Below are 23,787 nucleotides of genomic sequence, written 5' to 3'. Positions count from 1 at the left end.
ATTTTATTTTATTAATTTTTAAATAAAAATAATTAAGTTTTATATATTCAGATGTTAAGAAAACATATAGTCCTAATTTAATATTCAAATATTAACGCAACATCTTAATATTGATGTGTGTATTTAGATTCAGATTTCTTAATCTTAACGCATATTTAATATTTAAAGGCATATTCATATTCAGATGTTTTAATCTTAATAAAAACAAATGAAGGCCTAATTACTTACTTTTCAAAATTTTCGAAGCGGAGTGAGCTAATCAAGTCGGTCAAAATTATTCTAAGTCGAGTAAGTTAAGCACTAGCTCTGTTCAGTATATGGCATGAATCTTAATATGGGTATGCAGGGCTGGATTCTTGAAGTAGAAGCTTGTGTTGGTCGTTTATGACGTTATGTAGATTTTGGATGGACAATTGATGGGGAAGTAATGTTGGATTTGTCTGTTCAACTGATGGGAGCTTTTGGAGGACTACATGCATATTTTGGTGAGGAAGCAAAGATCAAAACGTTGTAATATGTCGTGACAAATTTCTTTTCAATTTCAGTCATTTATTTCTAAGCCATAGGTCCAAAAAGACTAACCGAAGAATACCAACAACAACATACCCAGTATAACTCCCACTTGGGGAGAATAGAGTGTACGCAAACCTTACCTCAACGCTGTTTTTGATATACCCTTGGCTCAAGTAACCGAAGAATATCCATTTGAAAAATATTACATTCTATACCAGACTTGGGAAAAATATTTATAAAAATACTCAGTAGGTACATACGTTGCACACTTCCGAGGTATGCTATTTACATGTATATTTATATACCTGAATAGTATACCATAGTGATTCAATTATTCTTCTTGTGCCAGAGGGTACCGGAAGCAGCCTTCATACCTTCGAAGGGAGAGATAAGGTCGGCGTACATTCTACCCTCTTCAGATCACACTTTGTGAGATTTCACTGGATATTATATTGTTGTGTTGTTGTTGTAGTGATTCACTTATTCTTATAGTTGTATATTTTCGGGATATATAATTTACAATAACAGAAAAATTTTGCAACTTTTTATTGGGTGGGACTATCAATGTCTATCCCAATGAACATAGACGCTTTTTTGGTTGAGACACCACTTACCCTGCCGTGGCCCACAAAACTTTTTTGACCTCATCGTAATCTTTGGAAAATATATTAATGTACCCACTATTTGCATACTTTTGGAATGATACTTTCCTTTTCGATTACAGTCATTTATTTCTAAATCATCATAACCGGGAACATAATGTCCCACTATTTATGACTATTTTTGGAATGACACTTCATACATATGTGACTTGATTTCTTCTAATTTTCCATCTCTCTTTTTTCATTAGAAGTACTCTTATTCTAAGAAATGGTAGAAAATCAATCCTTAAGACAATATCGAGATCCATAACTTTGAGAGCTATGTTAACGATCTCTTGCCATGATTTGAAAGTTGTCGTTAATTAGCAAAGGTTGGTGATGGCGATAATAATTGCATCGGTAATTTTAGTTGAATCAGAGGAAAACAAATAAAAAGTTATATAAGTTCCATAACACCTTGCAGATGGCAGCTTTGTTCCAAGTCAGAATGTTGAGCTCACCAGCTGACTTGGGACAACACAGTTTGTCTCAGGAAATAGGTGTTCTCTTAGATACATCCGCTCCACTGGCAGGGGCGGAGGAAGGAAGGGCCAAGGGGGTTCGGGGAGGAAAATTACACAGTTTATACATGGTTAAAATTATTATTTATGTATATAGTAAATGTTGAACTCTCTTTGACTTTTTCGTGTATTTACTTTTTCATAGTTTGAACCCTTTTAGTAAAAATTCTGGTTCCGCCACTGTTCACCGGTCCACAAAAATCTTCTACAAACAGCTTCAATGCATTTGATCATCTTTATTAGGCCGTATAAATATTTGGGACCAAAACACTAGCTTGAACAGAAAATAAAACACTTTTAATAAGTTGTGATCTTCCTACATATGACAGAAATTACCTGAATGTCCAATTCTGAATTCTTCCAAGAATCTTCTCAATAAGAGGTTAGCGCTGCTCTTGACTATAGACACCCTTTTGGTGCTCAATGGTACCACCAAAATACCTAACAAGCAAAGTCTCCATGGAGAAACCTAGCACCTGTAGAATCTCTTGCTGACTATCATGAAGTACACCCCCGGCCCAAAATATATGAAACTTTTATCAACATTAGCAACCAACACAGATGCCCTTGAGAACAAAAAATTAAATTCATATTAAAAAAGTACCATAACTGAGTTTAGTGTTAAAAATTTCAAAGGTTCAACCAATCAACTTTAAATTTTGAATCCACTTTTATTTTCTCAGTCCCTACATAACAATAGCTTTAAAAAGGATTTAAGTTATATACATGAATAACGTAAAGATTCTTTTTACACTGTCCATGAATTGTAACATGTGATAATAAACCAATAACTACATTTTTTACTATGTTGACAATTAATATTTATCAAATATTTACCTAATAATGATCCTAATTCCACTGCCTTTACGAACGTGTGGCTAAGGATCTCTCTTCGTGGATGCTCTCTAATGCACATCTACGAGAACATCTACAAACCATATTGATTTTCCCATTACCAACCAAGAATAGAGTTATGTTTTGTATTGGTTTTTCTTCATTTAGTTCAATGTAAACAAGAGTTACGGCATGTAATAATAGACTGAACAGTGAACGGGGGACCGTGAAAGACAGTGCAATTTATTAAATATGTCATTTTGCATGAAAGACTCTTTCGTGATTAGCCTCCCTCCACGTCCCTTCTCTATTCTAACCCTGCCTATATAGAGACACTAAAATCAGTTACAGATCCAGGATTTTCACGCAGGGGTTCGAAAAAAATAATAAAAGCTAAATATGAAAAACTATGTTATCTTTGGGGATCGAACCTAGAACATTAGAGATAATTTTGAACACCCTGGACCGTTTGAGCTGACTTTTTGCATTTGTTCAGGGTGTTCAAAAGTTAATATATGCACATAAACATGAAAAATTACCCTATATATATACTGTAATTTTTTGTCTTCGGGTGAATACCCTCACCACCATATACATCCGCCCCTGACTAAAATAGTGGAAATATGACTTACCAATTTGTGGAAAGAGCAAGCCAGCCAGCAGGCCAACAACTCATAAAAGGTTTTCTGTTTGTGTTTTACTACTTCCTAAGTTTAAATTAATCTGGTTGGTCAAGCTTTTAAGAAGTTAAAAGTGTTTATTTTAAAGAATTAATGTTTTGATGGAGCTTTTAGAAAAAATACTAGTGTGTGCTTTTGAATAGTAGTGTAAACTATTTTACAGAAATTGAAAAAACTAGTTTCTTTTAAGCATTTTTGAACCTTGATCAAACACAAATTGATACTCTAATATTACAAAATTATTTTCAAATTAATTAGTCAAACACAAACCGTTACTCTCCGAAAGTTTTTTTTTTTTAATTGAGAAATACTTCTAAGAAACCACTCTTCAAAATAAACAGAATTTTGAAAATTTAGCCAAACAGGTACAAATTTTGCATCACGTGCTTTGCCTAAACTCGTTGGAATTATTTTGCGACACATATCATGAATACTAGTACTACTATTACGAAAATGTCTGGAGTGAGGAAAGGTGCATGGGCTGAAGAAGAAGATTCTTTACTGAGGAAATGTGTTGAGACGTATGGGGAAGGAAAGTGGCATAAAGTTTCCACTAGAGCTGGTATATCACTGGCTAACCTAACGAACTATCTCTAGTAATAGTAGGGATTTAATTTAGCTATATCCCTATAATACGCAAATATGTACATGCAGGTCTGAATAGATGCAGGAAGAGTTGTAGACTGAGTTGGCTGAATTATCTAAGGCCACATATCAAGAGAGGTGACTTCCCTTCAGATGAAATTGATCTCATTTTGAGGCTTCATAAGCTCATAGGCAACAGGCAAGCTCATCTTCAAACACTTCAATCTCATATTAATTAGACTCACCCAACCCATGTTGAATTTATGTGGTATTCTTTATTACTTTATATTTTAAATTATATATTTTACTCCCCTTTTTAATTTGTTTTAAAAAAGTTGTTACGTTCTTTTATTTAATATAGTAACTATTTTCATTTTACCCTTAATGATACTATGTTACACGACTGGCATGATATGTTTAAGATTACAAGGATATTTAGTATGTTATTCACACATTTAGTTTAAGAATACAAGACTCAAAAATCTTTTTTTATATTCTTAAATTTGTATCTGGTCAAACTAAGATACAAAAAATGAAATGGGGATTTCTTGTTTTAGATGGTCACTTATTGCGGGTAGACTTCCGGGAAGAACAGCAAACGATGTGAAAAATTACTGGAGCACTCACTTTCAAAAGAAGTTAAGTGCTCCTGGTCATCGACAAGAAAGAAAGTACGAAGCCCTTAAGATCACAGAAAACACCATAGTAAGACCTCAACCTCGGACCTTCTCAAGTACAACGAATGTCTGGTTGGTGCAGCAACAAAAGTATCACTAACAAAGATGAAAACAGCAAGGAAATACTAAATATTTGTGAGAAACCAACAACGTCGATAGACGATGGAGTTCAATGGTTGACAAGTTTACTGGTAAATTGCAATGGAAAAACAGTTCGGAGCTTTGATGAAGAAAATATGTTGCCAAGTTTGTTGCATGACGACATTTCACCAACCATGCAACAAGGACAAAGTGGTAAATGGGATGACTTTTCGGCTGATATTGACCTATGGAGTCTACTTAATTAGCTTCATCCATCAGTAGCATTAAACACACATAATTACTGGTATTGTCATGTTGTGTACTTGTAATAGGAATATAGGATACATCCTATTCTACGCCGCTTGTACTTTGTATCCCAAGTACAACTAGGGATCTATCACTATTTTCATTCTAGAGTTTTAAGCTATAAGGGGTCGTTTGGTTTAAGGTATAATCTATTCCAGCACTAATTTTTATACTATATTTAGTATAAGGTATAAATTAGTGCTGGAATAAATTTATACCTTATACCAAACATAGTATAAAAATTAGTACTGGGATAACCCAACTTATACCTTCTTAATCCATTTATATTGGGATTATTTTATACCATCTTTTAGATGGTATAAAATAATCCCAATAGATGGGATAAATTAGTCCCGGGATTATAATCCCGGGACTAATGAGTCCTTTAACCAAACGACCCCTAAATACATTGTTTCTGTATAGGGTATTTATATGGTCGGGTCACTTGTACATGTTGTAGCGGATAATATGTATTATTTCAAGATTACATTAATTATCCTATTTTAAGGTAGCTTGTTTATAAATATCAAATATTTGAGTTATCTGATAGTGTAAAAACAACATTACACTACCGATGTATATAAGTTAAACTCTTCATTTGGATTTGGAAAAACTAATTTAAATCCAAAGATCCGATTTTTTTTCTAAATTTAGTTAAAAAATACTCACTATAACAAAAATGTAGGTAGAACGCATAAATCAAGCTCTGATAAATGAAGTTGTATTACGCCAGTTGCACAGTGATTTTAATGGGCATGAAGTAAAGACAAAGCTCATTTACATCGAATCTGGGTAACATTTTAGAAATATTATTCCTCCCGTTCCAAAACGATTGTCCTCTTTTGACTTGATACAAAGTTTAAGAAATAAAGGAATATTTTTAAAATGTGTGGTCCAAAACAAGTCTTAGATATTTGTGTGGATGTATCATCTCATAAAGTTAAATTGTTTCTAAATATAAAAAAGGGACAATTTTTTTGGGACGGACTAAAAAGGAAAGGAAGACAATCTTTTTGGTATAGAGGGAGTATATTTTTTGGGCCGCTCAAAAGAATAATAGTCACCAAATGTATATATAAGTTTTTTTTTTCTAATAAGTGCAATTAAAACCACCAAAGGATGTAGTGCAGCGGATAGGGCAACTCCTCGCTTAACTAGAGGTATGGGGTTCGAGCCCTGAGTATGAAAAAATTCTTGGTAGGGAGCGCTTCCCCACAAATGGGGCCCTATGCAGCGCGAACCTGGATATAGTCGGGCTTCAATGCGAGTACCGGACACCGTGTGGAAAACAAAAAAAAAGTACAAATATACATATTATCTACACAAAATCCGTATATGATATCCATATAATATACATAATTAATGTATAAATTTGATATATTTTGACTAGCACCCGTAATTAATTATTTCAGCCGACGGGTCAAAAATGAAAGCCCAAAGTTTTACCCAAATACTGCTAACACGTGTGAATAACTACGATAAATAAGAAAACACCAAGAGTAGTGTAAATTAACCCTTCTTAAGTCTTATAACGAAGGGAAATATCAGGTCCAACAAAAATAGAAATATCTATATAATAGAAAATTTTCGCTTTGAATGTGTTGTATATGTCGGTCTTATCCACAGGACATTTTTCTTATCATAATTCAAGAAATTTTCTCATCTTAAATTAATGTAAGTTTTATCATTCTATTGTCTAAATTTAATTGCATTTTGAAAAAATATCACATGCTGATGCCCCCAAACTTAAACTGACCACGCTAAATTCAAATATTTTTATCTTTCAATTTAACTCAGTTCAAAAATGTAAATTGCGATGCTTATTAACTTTTCAAAATACTACAATATGACCTTATTGTTACGCACCATTTTGATTAATATCCAAGTCTATTATGGAGCTCTTAAATTCAGCAATATTTAAAGATGTGTCTTAGGAAATAAGTGAACATGACAAAGGATACAATTTCCCATTAGTTCTGAGAATTTGAACATGTGATTTCACTAGGTGTCGTGTGAGCAAAGAATAAGACAAATACTAATAAGGAAACAACCAAATTAAACTTGAACAAATGTCCAATATTGCCAAACACACTTTAAATTGAAATGACTCTGCGCTTATTGCAATGATCAGTGCATAGTACTCTCATGGACAAGGGTCCTATGATTCTTCAGTATTGTCAAACTCACTTGAAAATGACTCTCTGTTTGTTGCAATCACTATAATACTCTCTCAGGGTCCAAAGATTCACTTTGTAGTAATTTGGAGATTAATACAAAAACAACAAAAAAAAACATATCCAATGTAGTCCCATAATTTGGAGATTAATATTGAAAATTTATTGCGGGATGATTATAAAAGGTCATTTTTATCTTTAAATAGTTTAAATCCCCTTGCTAATATATGTTTTTTTATTCTATATTTTATTGTGTATAAAATAAAAATTTATGCATAACTTATACGAATATTATTAATATTGTCAACCAAACGTTGCATTAGTTATGAGATGAATATTTTTTTGATATGCTGCCAACCAAACACTGTATAATCTTATTCAAGATTTTATACTAAGATTAATTGCTCCAGTAACACAATCACAAAATCCCGTTCGTAAATTCTTTCTCACAATTTCCTTGTTAATACTCTCAAAACTCAAATTCTTGAAGTTTAACTTCATTCGCTTCTTTGTCATAAGCTTTTCTTATTTGAAAAAAATGAAGAATATATTCATCTCAAGGGGGTAAATTTTTTGCTCTACCTTCATTCCAACCCATAACAGTACGTGAAGGAATCAATTTTGATTAACTTAAATCTTGGTGATGGTATATTTCAGTAAATATTTACGTGTAAGGAGTATTTATTTCAAATTAAATAATTTTATTTTAATAATTAAAAATTAAATAAAGTAAATTACATTTCACTTAGTTATAGTTTAGGTAATAATCATAGAAAAATACAGTTAAACCTCTATATAATTGCCATTTGTTATAACTGCATTTCACTATAACGGCCTGATTTTCTCCGGAACTGATTTTTCATGTTATATTTTACTTCTCTATAACGACATTCTACCTATAACAGCAATGACATTCATTATAGCGGTATACCCTTTGTAAAATTACCTCTCTATAACAGTCATACTCAAATATTGTGTAATAATATTTTATAATATGTATAAAAATAAAGAGTTAATGTTAAGAGTCAACTGTTACTTGGAGTGAGATAGAAGAGCCAATTGTTAAACTCTTTCAAGGGAAAATTATTGAGTTCCCTTTTGTCGAAAGTTTGGACAATATTCTTTGTCAATTCAAGCGTTATATTATCACTAAGAGACTGAAATTTACGAAAAAACCTACAATTATCGAATTCTTACGTCAAACTTGAAATATTAAATTTTCAATTAAGTTTAAATGCATATGTTCCTTAGATTTTAATTTTTTATTGGTATTGGTACAACTAGTTAGGAATTTATTAGTGATTTATTAGTCTTTTCAATTTTTAATTAACGAGATATGAAAATCAGTTGATATTTTAAACGGAAAAGGGCTAAATATACCCCTATACTATTGAAAAAAGGCCAAATATACCCTTTGTTATACTTTGAGTTCATATATATCCTTACCGTTATATTATTGATTCAAATATATCATTCCTCTGTTAAAGTTATCCAAGTTGGTCATTCAATCCTAAATGACACCATTATTTGATGAGATGGATATCACGTACTATGTCATTTCAGCACTCTTAACCCATTTTACCTCTCACCTTAATTTGTTCTTTCACCGCTAGAACTTCCTTCCCTTCATCCACCATTGCCACTAGTTCCGCTGCCATTATCATCCTCGTCTTCATCACTAAATGAAATTGACCCAAGGTTGGTGTTGAAAAAAGATCAGTCCCTTCTAGTCCCAATCCTCTACATAGCTGAAGAAAACAAAAGAGAGCATCGCTTTCATAAAAAGATAGTTTCATAAAAAGATAGTTTTAATTACTTCAATTCTTGAAACCGATTCGGTTATGTCATCAGAGTTTTGTTTTCCACTTTTTAATTTGTCAGTACTATAGTTAGTCAGAGTTGTTGTTTGTTTGTATTCAAAGATCACAATTTCCATCCGGATCAGAACCATTCAGTTAATCAGAATCCGGGTCGTGATGGTAATTGGGTCAACCAGCCAGTCCAACGTAGTGGTGGTGGTACTGCTTGGGCGCGGCACAGCAGCCACATCAACAGGGAAGTGGTGGCGTTGGTACTGCGGGTCCGGCCACCGTCGCAGCAACCACAGCAACATAGTGGTGGCAGTGGCGACGTTAGTGGTGAAAACCATGTTGTGGAACCCAATAGAGGTGGCAATGACGGTGGAGTGAATGAAATTTTAGCGGTGAAAGAACAAATTAAGGGAATGGGTAAAATGGGTTAAGAGTGCACGCCACATGACATCCATCTCATCCAATGTTAGTATCATTTGGGATTGGATGGCCAATTTGGATAACTTTAATGGAGAAAAGATATATTTTAATCAATAGTATAACGGTAGGGGTATATATGGACTCAAAGTATAACCAAAGATATATTTGACCCCTTTTCAATAGGACAGGGGTATATTTGACCCTTTTCCGTATTTTAAATTACAAGTATATTATTTTCGTTTATATGTAACATAAAACGTACATTTTTTTTTGTTTGCATAGCTTTTTTTATAACAGCTCAATGAGATCTAAACATCAAATATCAATATATATATATATATATATATATATATATATAATAGCACTTCACTATAATAATCATAAAATTATCGAATAAATGTTGTCATTGAGAAGTTTAACTGTATTTCGAAGGCATGGAAAAGAGCAAAGAGCTGAGGATCTTGTCGGCAATCAGTCACTTGACAATGCAATCATGAACGTATCTTTTGAGCATCCACTTGTATTGGGTATGTGCATGGATTTTCAATAAAAATGGTTGGACGTGAAGCAAAAATGATTAAAGTTTAATCTCTGAACTTTAGTTATATGAAATTTCAGATATTGTCAAATTTAATTTTAAACACTTAAGTCTGAAATTGTTTTAAAATGAATAGTCTTACAATTTTTTACGTACTACAGATATAACTTAAAGATAATTTCTAAATTCAAGTATTTGTGCACTTCGGCCCTCTCGCAAGGGGAGGAATTTTATCTCATAAAATTCAACTCAAAATATTTACAAATAAGTGTTTGGTTTATAAATTCAATCCATTATTTCAACTTCAACTTAAATTAGGGAATTTAAAGTTCAAAAAACTGGTTTGAAAAGTATTTACAGTGAAATAGTAAGAATTTTCACAAAAAACTTAATTTTTTCCAACAAAATTTACGTAGAAACACAACTCAACTTTCAAATACTCTTTTCAATACTGACTTTGAATATCTTTTTTTTTTCAACTTCAATTAAATATTGTCAAAACGCCTCATGTCAAGAGGCATAAACTATTCCAACACGACAAGGTAACCGTACATTGCAATTAACCTGTTGGAAGGATCAAACACCACATATTTTCACTAAGGGAGGGAATATATTATTGCCGAGCAAACAACTTTTAGGCATCTTTCTTTTCATGGTCCATAGATTGTTTGTCTTGCTTGCAATTACCATCAGCTCTCTGGACCAATTAGATCTGCTTACTGTGTACTGATACCTTATATACCTGCAGTGTAAACGGCCTGTATCTTTTTACATAGCCTTAAAAACCTCATAAGCAGAGGTGAATTTAGGATAGTCTATGACAAGTACAATTGTTGTTATATATATATATATATATGCACACACTTATTCTAGATCCATTGGCAATGCATGCTGGATTTGCCTTAGCTCAAAGCCTACTAAAGCACAATGACATCCATGTATTATAAATATTACTTTTAGTAATTAATATTGTTGATAATACAGACAAGGTAGGGCCTCCAGCTCCAAGGATGCAATGGACACTTCGAGGATTATTTCGTTAAATTAATTTTAAGTGTTCAATTTAAAAAATTTAAAAATAATCTCTTCTCATTTCTTAAGAAAAGAACAGCTCAAAAGAGTAGCTAAAAATTCACAAATGGTCGCTTTTCAGCTTCTATAATTGAAAATTAGTCATTTCCGTTAGTAAATTTCTGGGACACTGTCACAGAATTTCACCTGTAAAATGAAATTCCATGGAAATAACTACTTTCCGAAACAAGGTCGAAAAGTTAACAGTAGACTCTATTTCTACCAAAAAAGAGACCGTTAATCTAAAACTTGATCTGTCTATCCTAGAGATGACAGTCTAATTGGGCCTATTGGCAGACATAAGCCATGGCCCAGAAAACCCCATAATATTGAACTCTAGCCCAAGAAAAATTTGGTAAAGCGAATTCTGCCAAACTTGGCCCTATATTGTGTTAAAGACTTAGCAACAAATCCAAGAAATTACACCAAAAGACCTTGGAAATGGATGGTCTTTTAACTTTTGACCTCCACTTGCCCTATGAGCAAATCTTTAAGATTAAGAATCAAAATCTATTGAACTTAAATTTTGATTAGATGCTCCAATACTAATATTTTGCTTTGTAAATCACTTAAAACTCTTTCATTTTCTTGATAGGGTTATTATATTTAGGGGAGGAGCTAGATTGGCATAAGAGGATTTGTCGGAAAGACAGAAAATCATACCATATACACGATCAATTTATATATATGTCGTAAATGAAGAATATTTTTGATGAAAAATTTGCTTCCGCCACTAATGGGATCATGTAATATAATAATATCATATATAATAACTGAATGTGTATAGCCCTTTTAACAATTATGATATCATAGTACTCTCTCAACTGCATCAGTAGTGGACATGTGCATATGTGAGTTAGGATCTCAAATCAAGTCAATATAGACGATTAATAAAGAAAATCGAGGAATTGTATAGTAGCTATAGAATTTAATTTAGGTACTTTTTGCAATAAATCATTAATTTCGATACCCATCCTTTTAAAGAAAAGGACATCTGTTGCTAAACCCCTTCCTCTGTTTATCCAGTCATAGCAAATCTTGCACTAAGATCATCGTGTATTTCTGCTAATCTCCATAAACTCTGCATGTTACACTGCAATATAAACGGAAAAGGGCCAAATATACCCTGCATTATGAGAAATGATTTAAATATACTCCTCGTTATGCTTTCCGTCTAAATATATCCCTGTCATTATATTTTGACACAGATGTACCCCTCATTTTAACGGAGGGACACATGTCATCAACTTATTGGCCTATTTTACCTATTAACATCCAAGCCTCACGGTAGCTGGCAGGGGCGCATGGAGCATTATAATTTGGGGTTCAATTGAACCCCAAACTTTCGGTGCAGTGTACAAATTCATATGTAAAAATTTTCTAAATTTATTATAAATAGTAGATATGAACCCATAACTTTAGAAATATAATGGTTCAATGCTAAAAAATTTAAAAGGTTGAACCCTAAAAGTTTAAATCCAAGATCCGCCTCTGGTAGCTGGTTAGGGGCTAAGTTATTCATCTATTAAATCATGCGTAAGTAATATCATGTTTGGTAGCTTTTTTTTGTTATGTATAAAATTCAACACACCTAATATGGTGTTTGGTCTGCAATTTAAAAACCTACAAATAGTACATGTATAAGTTATAGGGAAACTGATGTATTATTTTATGCTGGATAGAAGATGAAATAGCAAACACATGAATAAATAATCTGCATAAAATAATGGCATAATACATAAATAGGCCCTTAAATTTGGCCTCAGTTGGCAAGTATGTCCTTCAACTTTGGGTGTGCACAAATAGGCACCTCAACTTATATAAAGTTGAACAAGTAAACACAAATGCTGACGTGGCACGTCAGTTGAGGCCAAGTTTAAGGGCTTGTTTATGTATTATGCCTAAAATAATACATAGATTCTCTCCTAACTAATCTCTCCATTATTAATATCTGCATAACTTTAACCAGCTATCCCTTAATTAATAATTAGCCTGATACCATACAAACTTAAACTCGTATATATAATTCCACTGCCTTTGCGAACGTGTGGCTAAGGAACTCTCTTCGTGGATGCTCCCTTCTAATGCACATCAACCAAAACAAGAAGAGAGTTCTATTTTTTCTTCGTTTAGTTCAATGTAAAAAGAGTTAAGGGATGATTATAATAGACAGAACGGTACTGAACGGGGGACCTTGAAGTGAGAAAAGGACCAAAATCATCCATAATGTTTGGGTTTGGATCAAAATCATGCATATTCTTTCACATGGTGCACTAATAGTACATTATGTTTGCATAAGTGGTGCACTTTTAGTCACAATCTCAAATAAATTTAACGGAAAAGAACAAAAATGCCCCTGAACTTTTAGAAAAGGTATAAAAATACCCTTTATTCATCTATTTTGCTAAAACTACCCCTCAATTCAACTTTTTGGCTCATTTATTCCCCTTGACTAACGGACAACACTAATTTTTTTTTTTTTTTAAATAAATTGCACATGACATTTTATTACTGAAAAATTGATTTATTCTTTTAAAAAGAAATCTGAAAAATCGTTATTTGTAGAATAAGGAAAAATAATTTTTCAACATCCATTTCTTTAAAAAAACAAATGTAGTAAGCCTTTTATATATATATATATATATATATATATATATATATATATATATATATATATATATATATATATATATATAAACAGAATTGGATTTTCATTAAAACATGTGGAATTTTTTTAAGTTTGGAAAAAAAAATTTAACGGGTGGAAACCCCATTTCTTTTTTAGAAAATTCAATTTTTAAATCTGAAAAACTGATTGTTTTTTTAAGTAAAATGTGCAAAACTAATACTCCATAATTTTCTTCTAGATTTAAAAAAAGATAGTTTTCTGTTTTTTTTTTTTAAACACAGTTTTTCCATAAAAAATTTAATTTTTTCAGATTTTTATAATAATCCAATTTTTCACATTTTGAAAAGAAAAAAAATTAGTGTTGTCCGTTAGTCAAGGTTTTACTCGTTAAAAAAAAGTTTTCCAAATTTAAAAAAATTCCAAGGTTTCAGATTTCTTTTTAAAAGAATAAATCAATTTTTCAGTAATAAAATGTCATGTGCAATTTAATTTAAAAAAAAATAAAAAATTAGTGTTGTCCGTTAGTCAAGGGGAATAAATGAGCCAAAAAGTTGAATTGAGGGGTAGTTTTAGCAAAATAGATGAATAAAGGGTATTTTTATACCTTTTCTAAAAGTTCAGGGGCATTTTTGTTCTTTTCCGTTAAATTTATTTGGGATTGTGACTAAAAGTGCACCACTTATGCAAACATAATGTACTATTAGTGCACCATGTGAAAGAATATGTATGATTTTGATCCAAACCCAAACATTATGGATGATTTTGGTCCTTTTCTCCCTTGAAGTACAGTGCAATTTATTACACATTTGGCATTTTGCATGAAAGACTCTCGTGGTTAGAGTCCCTCCACGTCCAATATTTTTGAGTGCCTAATCAATTCCAAACGAGCCTATATAGAGAAACTGAAACAGTGGAAATATGACTTGCCAAATTTGTGGAAAGAACAACCCAATCCACAGCTAGCAGTCGTAGAGCTTGTAAGTATATAGTTGTGTTTTTAGCGTGCCTGGCGAAGGAAGGAGGATAGCCCAAGTCTTGTAAGGAGCCTAGAATTCTCGTCCGTCACCGTTGTGGTATATTCTCTTTGGTTTTACTGCTCCATCTGTTTCAATAATATTGGTTGGCCAAGCTTGTGGGAAGCTAAAATTTCTTATTTTAAAGTGTTGATGTGTTGGCCAGGTTTCTATGAATAAATAAATACTTTGAATAAAGTAGAAACAAAAAAAAAATAGCTCCTTCATATAGGCATTTTTTGAAAACTCGCTCAAGCATAAATTGTTGCTCTGATATTGACAAAAGTAATTTTCAAATTTATCAATCAAACACTACTCTCCAAATTTTTTTTTCTTTTCGAAAAGCGTCTCCGATAAAAATATTTTTTAAAGTAAGGAGATTTTGAAAGTTTGATCAAACAGACTATAAGTGTGTCGTACTTTTGATATTTTGAAACTCATAAATCTTCATTTTTTAAAAAAATTATTTGTCTAATCAAACTAACACGTTGAACCAAATGGAGTATATGTTTTGACTTTCCGTCACGTGCTTTGCCTAAACTCGATCATTGGAGTTCTCTTTTTTCTTTTTAGCGTCATTTTCAGTGTGACATACTAGTACTCCAAAATGTCGGGAGTGAGGAAAGGTGCATGGACTAAAGAAGAAGATTCTTTACTGAGGAAATGTGTTGAGACGTACGGGGAAGGAAAGTGGCATAAAGTTCTCATTAGAGCTGGTAATAATAATCTCACTCCCTAACCCATTATAATTATCAAACTATTAGTAGCATGGTTTTGAGTTATATTTCTATATGCATGCATGCAGGTTTGAATAGATGCAGGAAGAGTTGCAGATTAAGGTGGCTGAATTATCTAAGGCCAAATATCAAGAGAGATGACTTCTCTTCTGATGAAGTTGATCTCATTTTGAGGCTTCATAAGCTTTTAGGAAACAGGCAAGTTCATCTTTAAACACGTTAATAGTTAATACTCCTGCTCTTCGGGAGCCGACCAAAAATTTATTCCCTCATCCCTTCCATTTTATATGGTATTCTTTATAACTACTCATTCTAATTTATGTGTTTTACTCTCCTTTTTAATCTATTTATGTGCCCAATCAAACAATACTCTGAGAGAATAATAGAAATGAAAAAAAAAATCGAGGAATTATGCTGCATAGAAAGTTGTCTTTGATATTGTTTTTTTTTTTGTTTTTTTTTTTGTTTAATTAGATGGTCACTAATCGCGGGTAGACTTCCGGGAAGAACAGCAAACGATGTAAAAAACTACTGGAACACTCACTTTCAAAGGAAGTTAACTACTCGTCATCGACAAGAGAGAAAGTACAATAACACCCTCAAGATCACGGAAAACACCATAGTAAGATCTCAACCTCGGACCTTCTCAAATACAACGAATGTCTGTTGGTGCAGCAACAAAAGTATCACAAACAATGATGAAAGCACCAAGGAAATACTAAATATTTGCGAGAAGCCAACAACGTCGATAGACGAGGGAGTTCAATGGTGGACAAGCTTACTGGAAAATTGCAATGAAATTGAGGAAGCAAAAGCTGTGGGCAGCTTTAATGAAGAAAATATGTTACCAAGTATGTTGCATGACGAAATTTCACCGCCCATGCAACAAGGACAAAGTGGTAATTTGGATGACTTTTCAGCTGATATTGACCTATGGAATCTACTTGATTAGTTTCATCAATCACAAATAAAAGACATCTAATTAATGGTATTGTAGTACTTGTAATAGTGATACATTCTATTATAAGCCGTTTATACTTCGAATCCCAACTACTAGGTACCTAGGGATCTAGCACTATTTTCATGTTAAAGTTTAAATTATGAGTTTAAGTTACGTGATAAATTTTTACATTATCAGGTCACTTTTCAATATTATAATAAATAATATGTCTTATTTTTATGATTACAAATCTTATATTGTAAGGTAGCTTGTTTATAAATTTCATTTGACTGATCTGATAGTGTAAAAAAATCATTAATTACACTACCAATGTATATAAATGAAAAAAGTCTTGATCATTCCATATGTCTTAGATTTAGATCTCATTTTGATGGTCGTTGATCGCAAAAATTTTAGTTCAAAAGTACTCACTGTGTCGTTTGGTTTGAAGAGAAGTTATGATGGTATAATTTATGTTGGGATTAATTATATTGGCATTAGTTATGTTGGGATAAGTTATTTTGGTATTATTTTTTACTCAATGTTTGGTTTGTTATATTAAAAGTAACATGCATTGCATAATTTTTAAGAAAAGGTTATTGGTTTACAAAAATATCCTCCACCTTATGTAGTTGAAAAAGGGTTTGAGGAACCGCATGACTATTTTCGTCATTTTCATTGTTTTATCTTGGGATAACTAATCCTGGAATTGTTATTGTAAAATTACTAGGATTGAATCATGAACTAAGCTACAAGCTTAGCCATGGAAAATGAACTTGAATCATGAACTAAGCTACAAGCTCAGCCATGGAAAATGAACAATGAGAGCATTCAACTTAGGAGAAGAATAGAAAATATCTTTGATTATGATTGTTTGGAACTGAAGTTACGAGCATGTGATTTAATGTAGTGCTAGCTGCATTGGCTAGCTGTTTACAGCTGGCAACTAATGATTTTCACTACTAAACACCTAATCAAATTATAACTAACTTCTAACCGACTTAAGCACAGAATGTGATATACATGATATACATAAATATATATCCTGATATACATCATGTTTTAACACTCCTCCTCAACCTGGTGGGTGAAAAACATCAAGAACCCCCAGCTTGGACAAGAGAAAATGATGTTGTGCTACTCCTAAGCCTTTGGTTATCAAATCCGCAAGTTGTAGTTTAGTATTGATGTATGTAGGTTGCATCAGTCCTTTCTTGTACTTTTCTCTGACAAAGTGACAATCAATTTCAATATGTTTTGTACGTTCATGGAATATGGGATTAGAAGCTATTTGAATTGCTGCTTTGCTATCACAAAAGACCTTGATTGGAAGTGTAACCTCTACCATCAAGTCCTCGAGCAATCTTGTCAACCAAACAACTTTTGAAACTGCTGAAGCCATTGATCTGTAGCTTGCTTCCACTTCTGCTGAGCTCTTACTTATTGTATGTTGCTTCTTTGATTTCCATGAAATCAATAATCCACCCAGCTGAATAGCAAAGCCTGTCACTGATCTTCTTGTATTGGGACAAGAAGCCCAATCTGAGTCACAGAACACATACATTTCTGTGATTGCACTTCTCCCCAATAACACAGCTAATCCTAGTGCTTTCTTCACATATCTTACCGCCCTTAGAGCAATATCCCAATGTGACTTCTTAGGAAGTTGCATGAACTGACTCAGCAACTGAACAGCAAAACATGTATTTGGTCTAGTTATGGTCAAGTGTATCAACTTGCCAACCAATTTTTGATAGCCTGTTGCTCATCAACTGCTTCATGATCGTGTAGCAAATGTAGTTGAATGTGATCAGGTGCATCGGATGCATGTGTATCAGTAGTATCTAATGCAAGAGGTATAACTTCAGCATCAACAGCATCTGGTTCATCTTCAGCATTAACAACCTCATGTGACTCAACTTCAGTTGGTTCAACACCATCAGGTGCATTGGTTGACTCAACTGCAGTTAGTGTTGCACCACAGGTGCATTGGTTGACTCAACTGTAGTTGGTGTTACACTATCAGGTGCATTTGTACACTAGTATCTGGACATACTAAAGGAAAGACTTCATGAGTAGTTGGTGAAGGAAGTAACACATCATCATTTCCAGCATCTGATTCTCCAAGTACTGAGGTAGGAGTAACATATAAGAACATATCATCAACCTGCAGATTGGAGATATCATTTTTTAAAAGAAAATAGACTCTCAAAAAGTCACATCCCTGCTGATAGACTGCACCTTGGAATGCAAGTCATAAAGCCTATACCCCTTCTGAGTTTCTAAGTAGCCAACCAAAACACTTTTCCTTGCCCTTTCTGCAAACTTATCCATTCTAGACAAGTTGCTAGCATAGCAAAGGCAGCAAAAAACTCTCAGATGATCTAGACTTGGTAGCTTTCCTAGCAAAAACTCATAAGGACTTTTACCAGCTAGGACTTAGGAAGGCAACTTATTAATAAGATGGGTTGTTGTTCTTACACAATCTCCCTAAAAACATATGGGAATGGCACTTTGAAACCTTAAGGCCCTAGCTATTTCAAGTATGTGTATGTGATACCTCTCAACAAGCCCATTCTATTGAGGAGTATAGGGACAACTACTCTGGTCAATAATGCCATTAGAAGCAAGCATATCAACAAATTTTAAGTTAAAAAATTCAGAACCATTGTCAGATCTTAACACTTTAAAATTGCACCCAAACTGATTATTTATTAAGCACAGGAAATCATTCAGTACAGTAATAACTTCACACTTAGAATTGTTGAGACAGACCCAAGAGTATCTACTAAAATCATCTACTATAGTAACAAAAAAAATGTTTATTATCATAAGTGAGCTTTTTGTAAGGTCCCCACAGATCAAGATGTACAAGTTGAAAACAAGTATCAGTTTTGCTCTCATCGATAGGAAACTTCAGTCTATGGTGTCTTGCTAAAGGACATATTTCACAAAATTCTTGAATGCTATCATCCACCTTGAGCTTGAGAGATGATATGTGGTGCATTGCTCCTACAGAAGGATGGCCTAGCCTCATGTGCCAAAGTTGTCCATCTATATTACTTGGAACTAAAGAGTTGCTTAATGTGGGTGCTTTTACTTGACCAGTAACAAAATGTATAATCCATCTCTCTATCTACCAATCCCCATTACCTTGCCATTGAAGAGGCCCTGAAATACATAGAAATCAGGCAAAAAGAACACTGCACAACATAGTTCCTTGGTAAGTTTAGAAACTGATAATAGGTTGAACTTGAATTCTAGCACATGTAATACATTATGAACTGTATGACCACTTAACACCATGTCATCTCCTGTATGTGCTATTTGTGATTTTTTACCATTTGGAATTTGTATTTTACTACTTTGCTGAGCTTCTAACCTTCTAAGTGTTGTCAAAAGTTTCTTTTAAGGTGTAATATGGTGTGATGTACCTGAACATATGCTATACCATAGGAAAATAGAGAGGTCATACCTTCCATATTAGCTACATATTTGGTGGAAGCTGATTCATCTATCTTGTTCAGCACTTCCTTATAATGCTGAGGTTTAAACAATCCTCCATTAGTATGGTGCAGTTCACTTGATTCTCCTTCATCAGCTATTGTAACTGAACTGGCAAAGGGCTTAGGTTGTGTAACTTGTCCATTCTTCTTCTTGCTCTTGAAGTCAGCAGGATAGCTCACTAGTCTATAGCAATCTATAGTCATATGTGCTTTGTAACCACTTTCTCCACAAGCTGGTCCCATTACTGATTTTTTTAATCTGTATCCTTGTGTCTTTCCTGCTAGCATAGTCAGTGCTTCTCTATGTGCATCAACAATTCCTAGAGATCTATGACTTTCCTCTTATATAGTTACTATATATGTATCATTGATTGTTACATTTGAACCTTTTGCTAATAAATTACTTCTTATGCTGCTATAACTCTCATTAAGTCCCATGAGAAATTGTATCAGCCTCTGAGATTTGAGACGATCTGTGTATTGTCTTGACTCAGCATAACAAGATGGTAAGGGAACCATCACATCCAATTCATCCCACAACACCTTCATCTTAGAGTAATAACATGTAACTGAGTCATTTCCTTGTTTCAGATTTAGAATTTCTGAACACAAGTGATAGATCCTTGTGAGGTTTGATTTATCAAATCTTTCCTTGAATTCATCCCAAATTTGCTTCACACTAGCAGCATACATAATGCTAGGTATTAGATCACTAGATACAGTATTTCCAATCCATGAAAACACAATGGTATCACATTTTTCTCATAACTCTTCCAATTCTCCCTTATATTTGCTTTTTGTATAAGTTCCATTTATAAAACCGAGTTTACCTTTTCCTGTCAAGGTTAATCTCATCGATATACTCCATAATATATAGTTTTCTGGACCGATAAGCAGGGGCGGATTTGGAGGGTGCCGAGAACACCCTCGGCAAAAAGTTACAATGTATATATAAGGTAGATTTTTTGTGTTTATGTACATATATTAACTTTTGAATACCTTGAACAAATGCAAAAGGTTAGCTCAAGCGGTTCAGGGTGTTCAAAATTGTCTCCAGCGTCCTAGGTTTGATTCCTAGGAATAACATTATCTTTATTTAGCTTTTGTTTTTTTTCGAGCCCCCTGAATGAAAATCATGAATCCACCACTGCCTGTAAATTTAGTTGGGAACAACACTAAACCAAGTACATCTGATGCTTGCAAATACAAAGGATGATGATGATCAACCGTAACGGTTTCAACTGAAGATTCTTCGGTCATTTTTCCTTTCTTTGATTTCAATTTTCTTTTTCTCTAATCGAGTTTGTTTTGCAGATATCGATCTTAGGATCTATGCTCTGATACCATGTGAAATTACTAGGATTGAATCATGAACTGAGCTACAAGCTCAGCCATGGAAGATGAACAATGAGAGCATTCGACTTAGGAGAAGAATAGAAAATATCTTTGATTATGATTGAATTGGAATTGAAGTTACAAGCATGTGATTATATGTAGTGCTAGCTGCATTGGCCAGCTGTTTACAGCTGGCAACTAATGATTTGTACTACTAACCACCTAATCAAACTATAACTAACTTCTAACCGACTTAAGCATAGAATGCGATATACACAGATATACAGTTTGATATACATCATGTTTCAACAGTTATTCCACCCTCTGCCACGGATAACTTATCGCAGCACTATTTTTAATCCTGGAATAACTTATTTCAGGATTAGTAACCAAACAAGGGATCCTATAGTGGTACTAAATTTTTCTCCCGGAATTATTTTTCCTTATCCATCATCATACTAAACGACCCCTAACAAAAATGTAGGTAGACGTATAAATAAAGCTCTGATAGGCGAAGCTGGGGGAATAAAATAAATTACGCCAGTTGTACATTTGTTAATGGGGATGAAAGTAAAGATAAAGCTCATTTACATTGAATGTGGGTAAGTTTTTATCGGAAATAAATAATTAACCACGGTAAACAGGAAAACACCAACGGTGTAAAAAGCACAACGTCGTTAGTGTTTGAAAACACTAGGAAGTCCAATAGCAATATGTAAATATCAAATAATACCGAATTAAGTTATGAGCAAAATGTATAGCACTTTAGCAGCATCAGGGGATAGTCAATTCCATAACAAATTAAATGAGTCGCTGAAGATCAGTACTAAGGGGAAGCATTTGATTATAAAATCTGAATCATATTCTAGGACGGATTTGAGTTATATACACTTATATTATAGTGAATGTTTACGCTATTAATGTAATTTAACTTATTATAGCAACATTACTAAATTTTATGCTTATTGAACAAAGTTACATACAATAATCTTTTAAATCACATGATTGTGTAAATATTTTTCATGTTATCAGTGCATAAAAGTTGGAATAATTACATTGTATGTTAATTAGGGTAATAATGTTTTCAAAATTGACCCACCTTTTAAAATCTTACAAAAAATGACCCCCTCCCTCCTCCTTCTCCTCTCTCTCTCTCTCTCTCTCTCTTTCTCTTTCTCCACCGCACCTCCTCTCTTTCGATCACCGGAAATCAACTCAGATCTAGTGGTGGTGAGCGAGGTGGTGTGGCTGGTGGTTTTCGCCGGAGCTCCGGCATGATCTCGTCGAGGGAGAGATAGAGATGAACGGAGAAGGAGAAAGCCCGATGCTGCTCGTCGGACGTCATTGGTGGTGTTGGAGTTCACCATAGAATGGAACTCCGGCGATGGCTGATGTTGCTCCATCTTTGGTGGTGTTGGAGATAGTTTCTATATAATAGTGTATAAGAGGTGTGTATACACCCATATACACACCTCTTATACACTATTATACATTTTTATACACATATAATACATAATGTATCCGTCTTGTATAAAAGTGCAATTCATATTCAAAACCAGTCCAGATCTTTGTTTATACCCACTTATACAATATTGTATAATTGTGTATAAATGTGTGTAAGTGCGTATTTTCGTGTATAATATTGTATAATTATATCTTTTAGTGTATATACCTACACATCATACACCTATATACATAATGTACTTGTCTTTTGTATATAAGTGTATAACACTGTATAAAAGTGTTTTTGGGCCATATTTTTGCAATGTAAGTTTTGGACTATATTTTTGCAATATAAGTCAGCGAATTGTATATTTCTGAAATTTCCCCATAAAAGTTATACTGATTATAGGACCTACTAAATTAAAGAAGCAATGGATTATACTCGTTTTGTTTCTCCAAATATCAAATGTTTAGCTGGAAAAATACTCTATCCTTTAATAGTTAAACTCATAGGAGCACTATAGTCCTCTGTAATATGCAAAATTAGTGCACTTTTATAGATGGCTCACATTCTGTTTCTGGAACAAAAGGACTGGTCCACCTCGTCTGCCTAATTCTTCGTAGAGAAAAATGGAAAACCCATATATTCATGAATGCACTAATGGAAGTCATGAAAATGAATCTTCAGATTCAATTTACCAACTTAATTACGTAATTCTTGATTAGCTCTGACATCTTCCTTTGGCTTTGTTCATCTTCGTCATCGTCATGGTGATGACTGATAATAATTGTGGTAGCATCTACGTGAAATATACATAGTCAAATCGACTCCTGGTGAATGGAAATTGAGTTTTGTAGATCCGCTTTTCTACGAAGCGTCAGATGGTGATTAGAGTCTAGGCATGAAATAATGGATTGCATGTTGTGCTGCCTAGTAGTGCATCATTTTGCTGTTTCATGCATGCTGGTGGTCTCTGCAGGAGGCAAACAATGTGATACAATACTGGCTTCGAATATCAGAAGTGACCGGTGCATTAGCTGCTACTCCACTGAAATGAAGTCTTGATACTTATATAAATTTAATCCTCTCATTGTCAGGAGCCAAATCTGAGTTATAAGATAATTTGTACTTAAATACTTGTACTTAAATTGTCAGTGAATCAATCTACCTTCTTCTTGGCAGATCCTTTTTACTTGTGTATTTATATATTTTCATCGATGGCTTGGGAATTTAGCCTGACAACCTCAGGCATATCCAGATCGCCCACCTCCATTTCAACTTAGAGTTGCCTCTCCACTAAATTGAAATTCTAGTCAGTGTGTTGGTGGTAT

At 33.5% G+C, this 23,787-nt stretch overlaps 1 protein-coding gene and 1 pseudogene across 1 annotated transcript; both read left to right on the top strand.

The window, feature by feature from the left end:
• Positions 1 to 3,481: 3,481 nt before the first annotated feature.
• LOC132606873 (transcription factor MYB1-like) lies at positions 3,482 to 5,290 on the top strand (annotated as a pseudogene).
• A 9,697-nt stretch (positions 5,291 to 14,987) lies between these two features.
• LOC132606872 (transcription factor MYB1-like) lies at positions 14,988 to 16,357 on the top strand. Its single transcript, XM_060320544.1, has 3 exons — positions 14,988 to 15,210; positions 15,300 to 15,429; positions 15,706 to 16,357. The coding sequence occupies exons 1-3, from the start codon at positions 15,102 to 15,104 to the stop codon at positions 16,181 to 16,183; spliced, it is 717 nt and encodes a 238-aa protein (XP_060176527.1). The 5' UTR covers positions 14,988 to 15,101; the 3' UTR covers positions 16,184 to 16,357.
• The last annotated feature ends 7,430 nt before the right edge of the window (positions 16,358 to 23,787 follow it).

The sequence above is a fragment of the Lycium barbarum genome, chromosome 8 (genome assembly GCF_019175385.1).
Source record: "Lycium barbarum isolate Lr01 chromosome 8, ASM1917538v2, whole genome shotgun sequence".
Classification (NCBI taxonomy): domain Eukaryota; kingdom Viridiplantae; phylum Streptophyta; class Magnoliopsida; order Solanales; family Solanaceae; genus Lycium; species Lycium barbarum.
This window is presented reverse-complemented; position numbering and strand designations above follow the sequence as displayed.

Coding starts and splice junctions, on each gene's coding strand:
- LOC132606872 (XM_060320544.1), top strand. CDS start 15,102: ATGTCGGGAGTGAGGAAAGGTGCATGGACTAAAGAAGAAGATTCTTTA. Junction 15,211..15,299: donor TAAAGTTCTCATTAGAGCTG/GTAATAATAATC, acceptor GCATGCATGCAG/GTTTGAATAGATGCAGGAAG. Junction 15,430..15,705: donor CATAAGCTTTTAGGAAACAG/GCAAGTTCATCT, acceptor TTGTTTAATTAG/ATGGTCACTAATCGCGGGTA.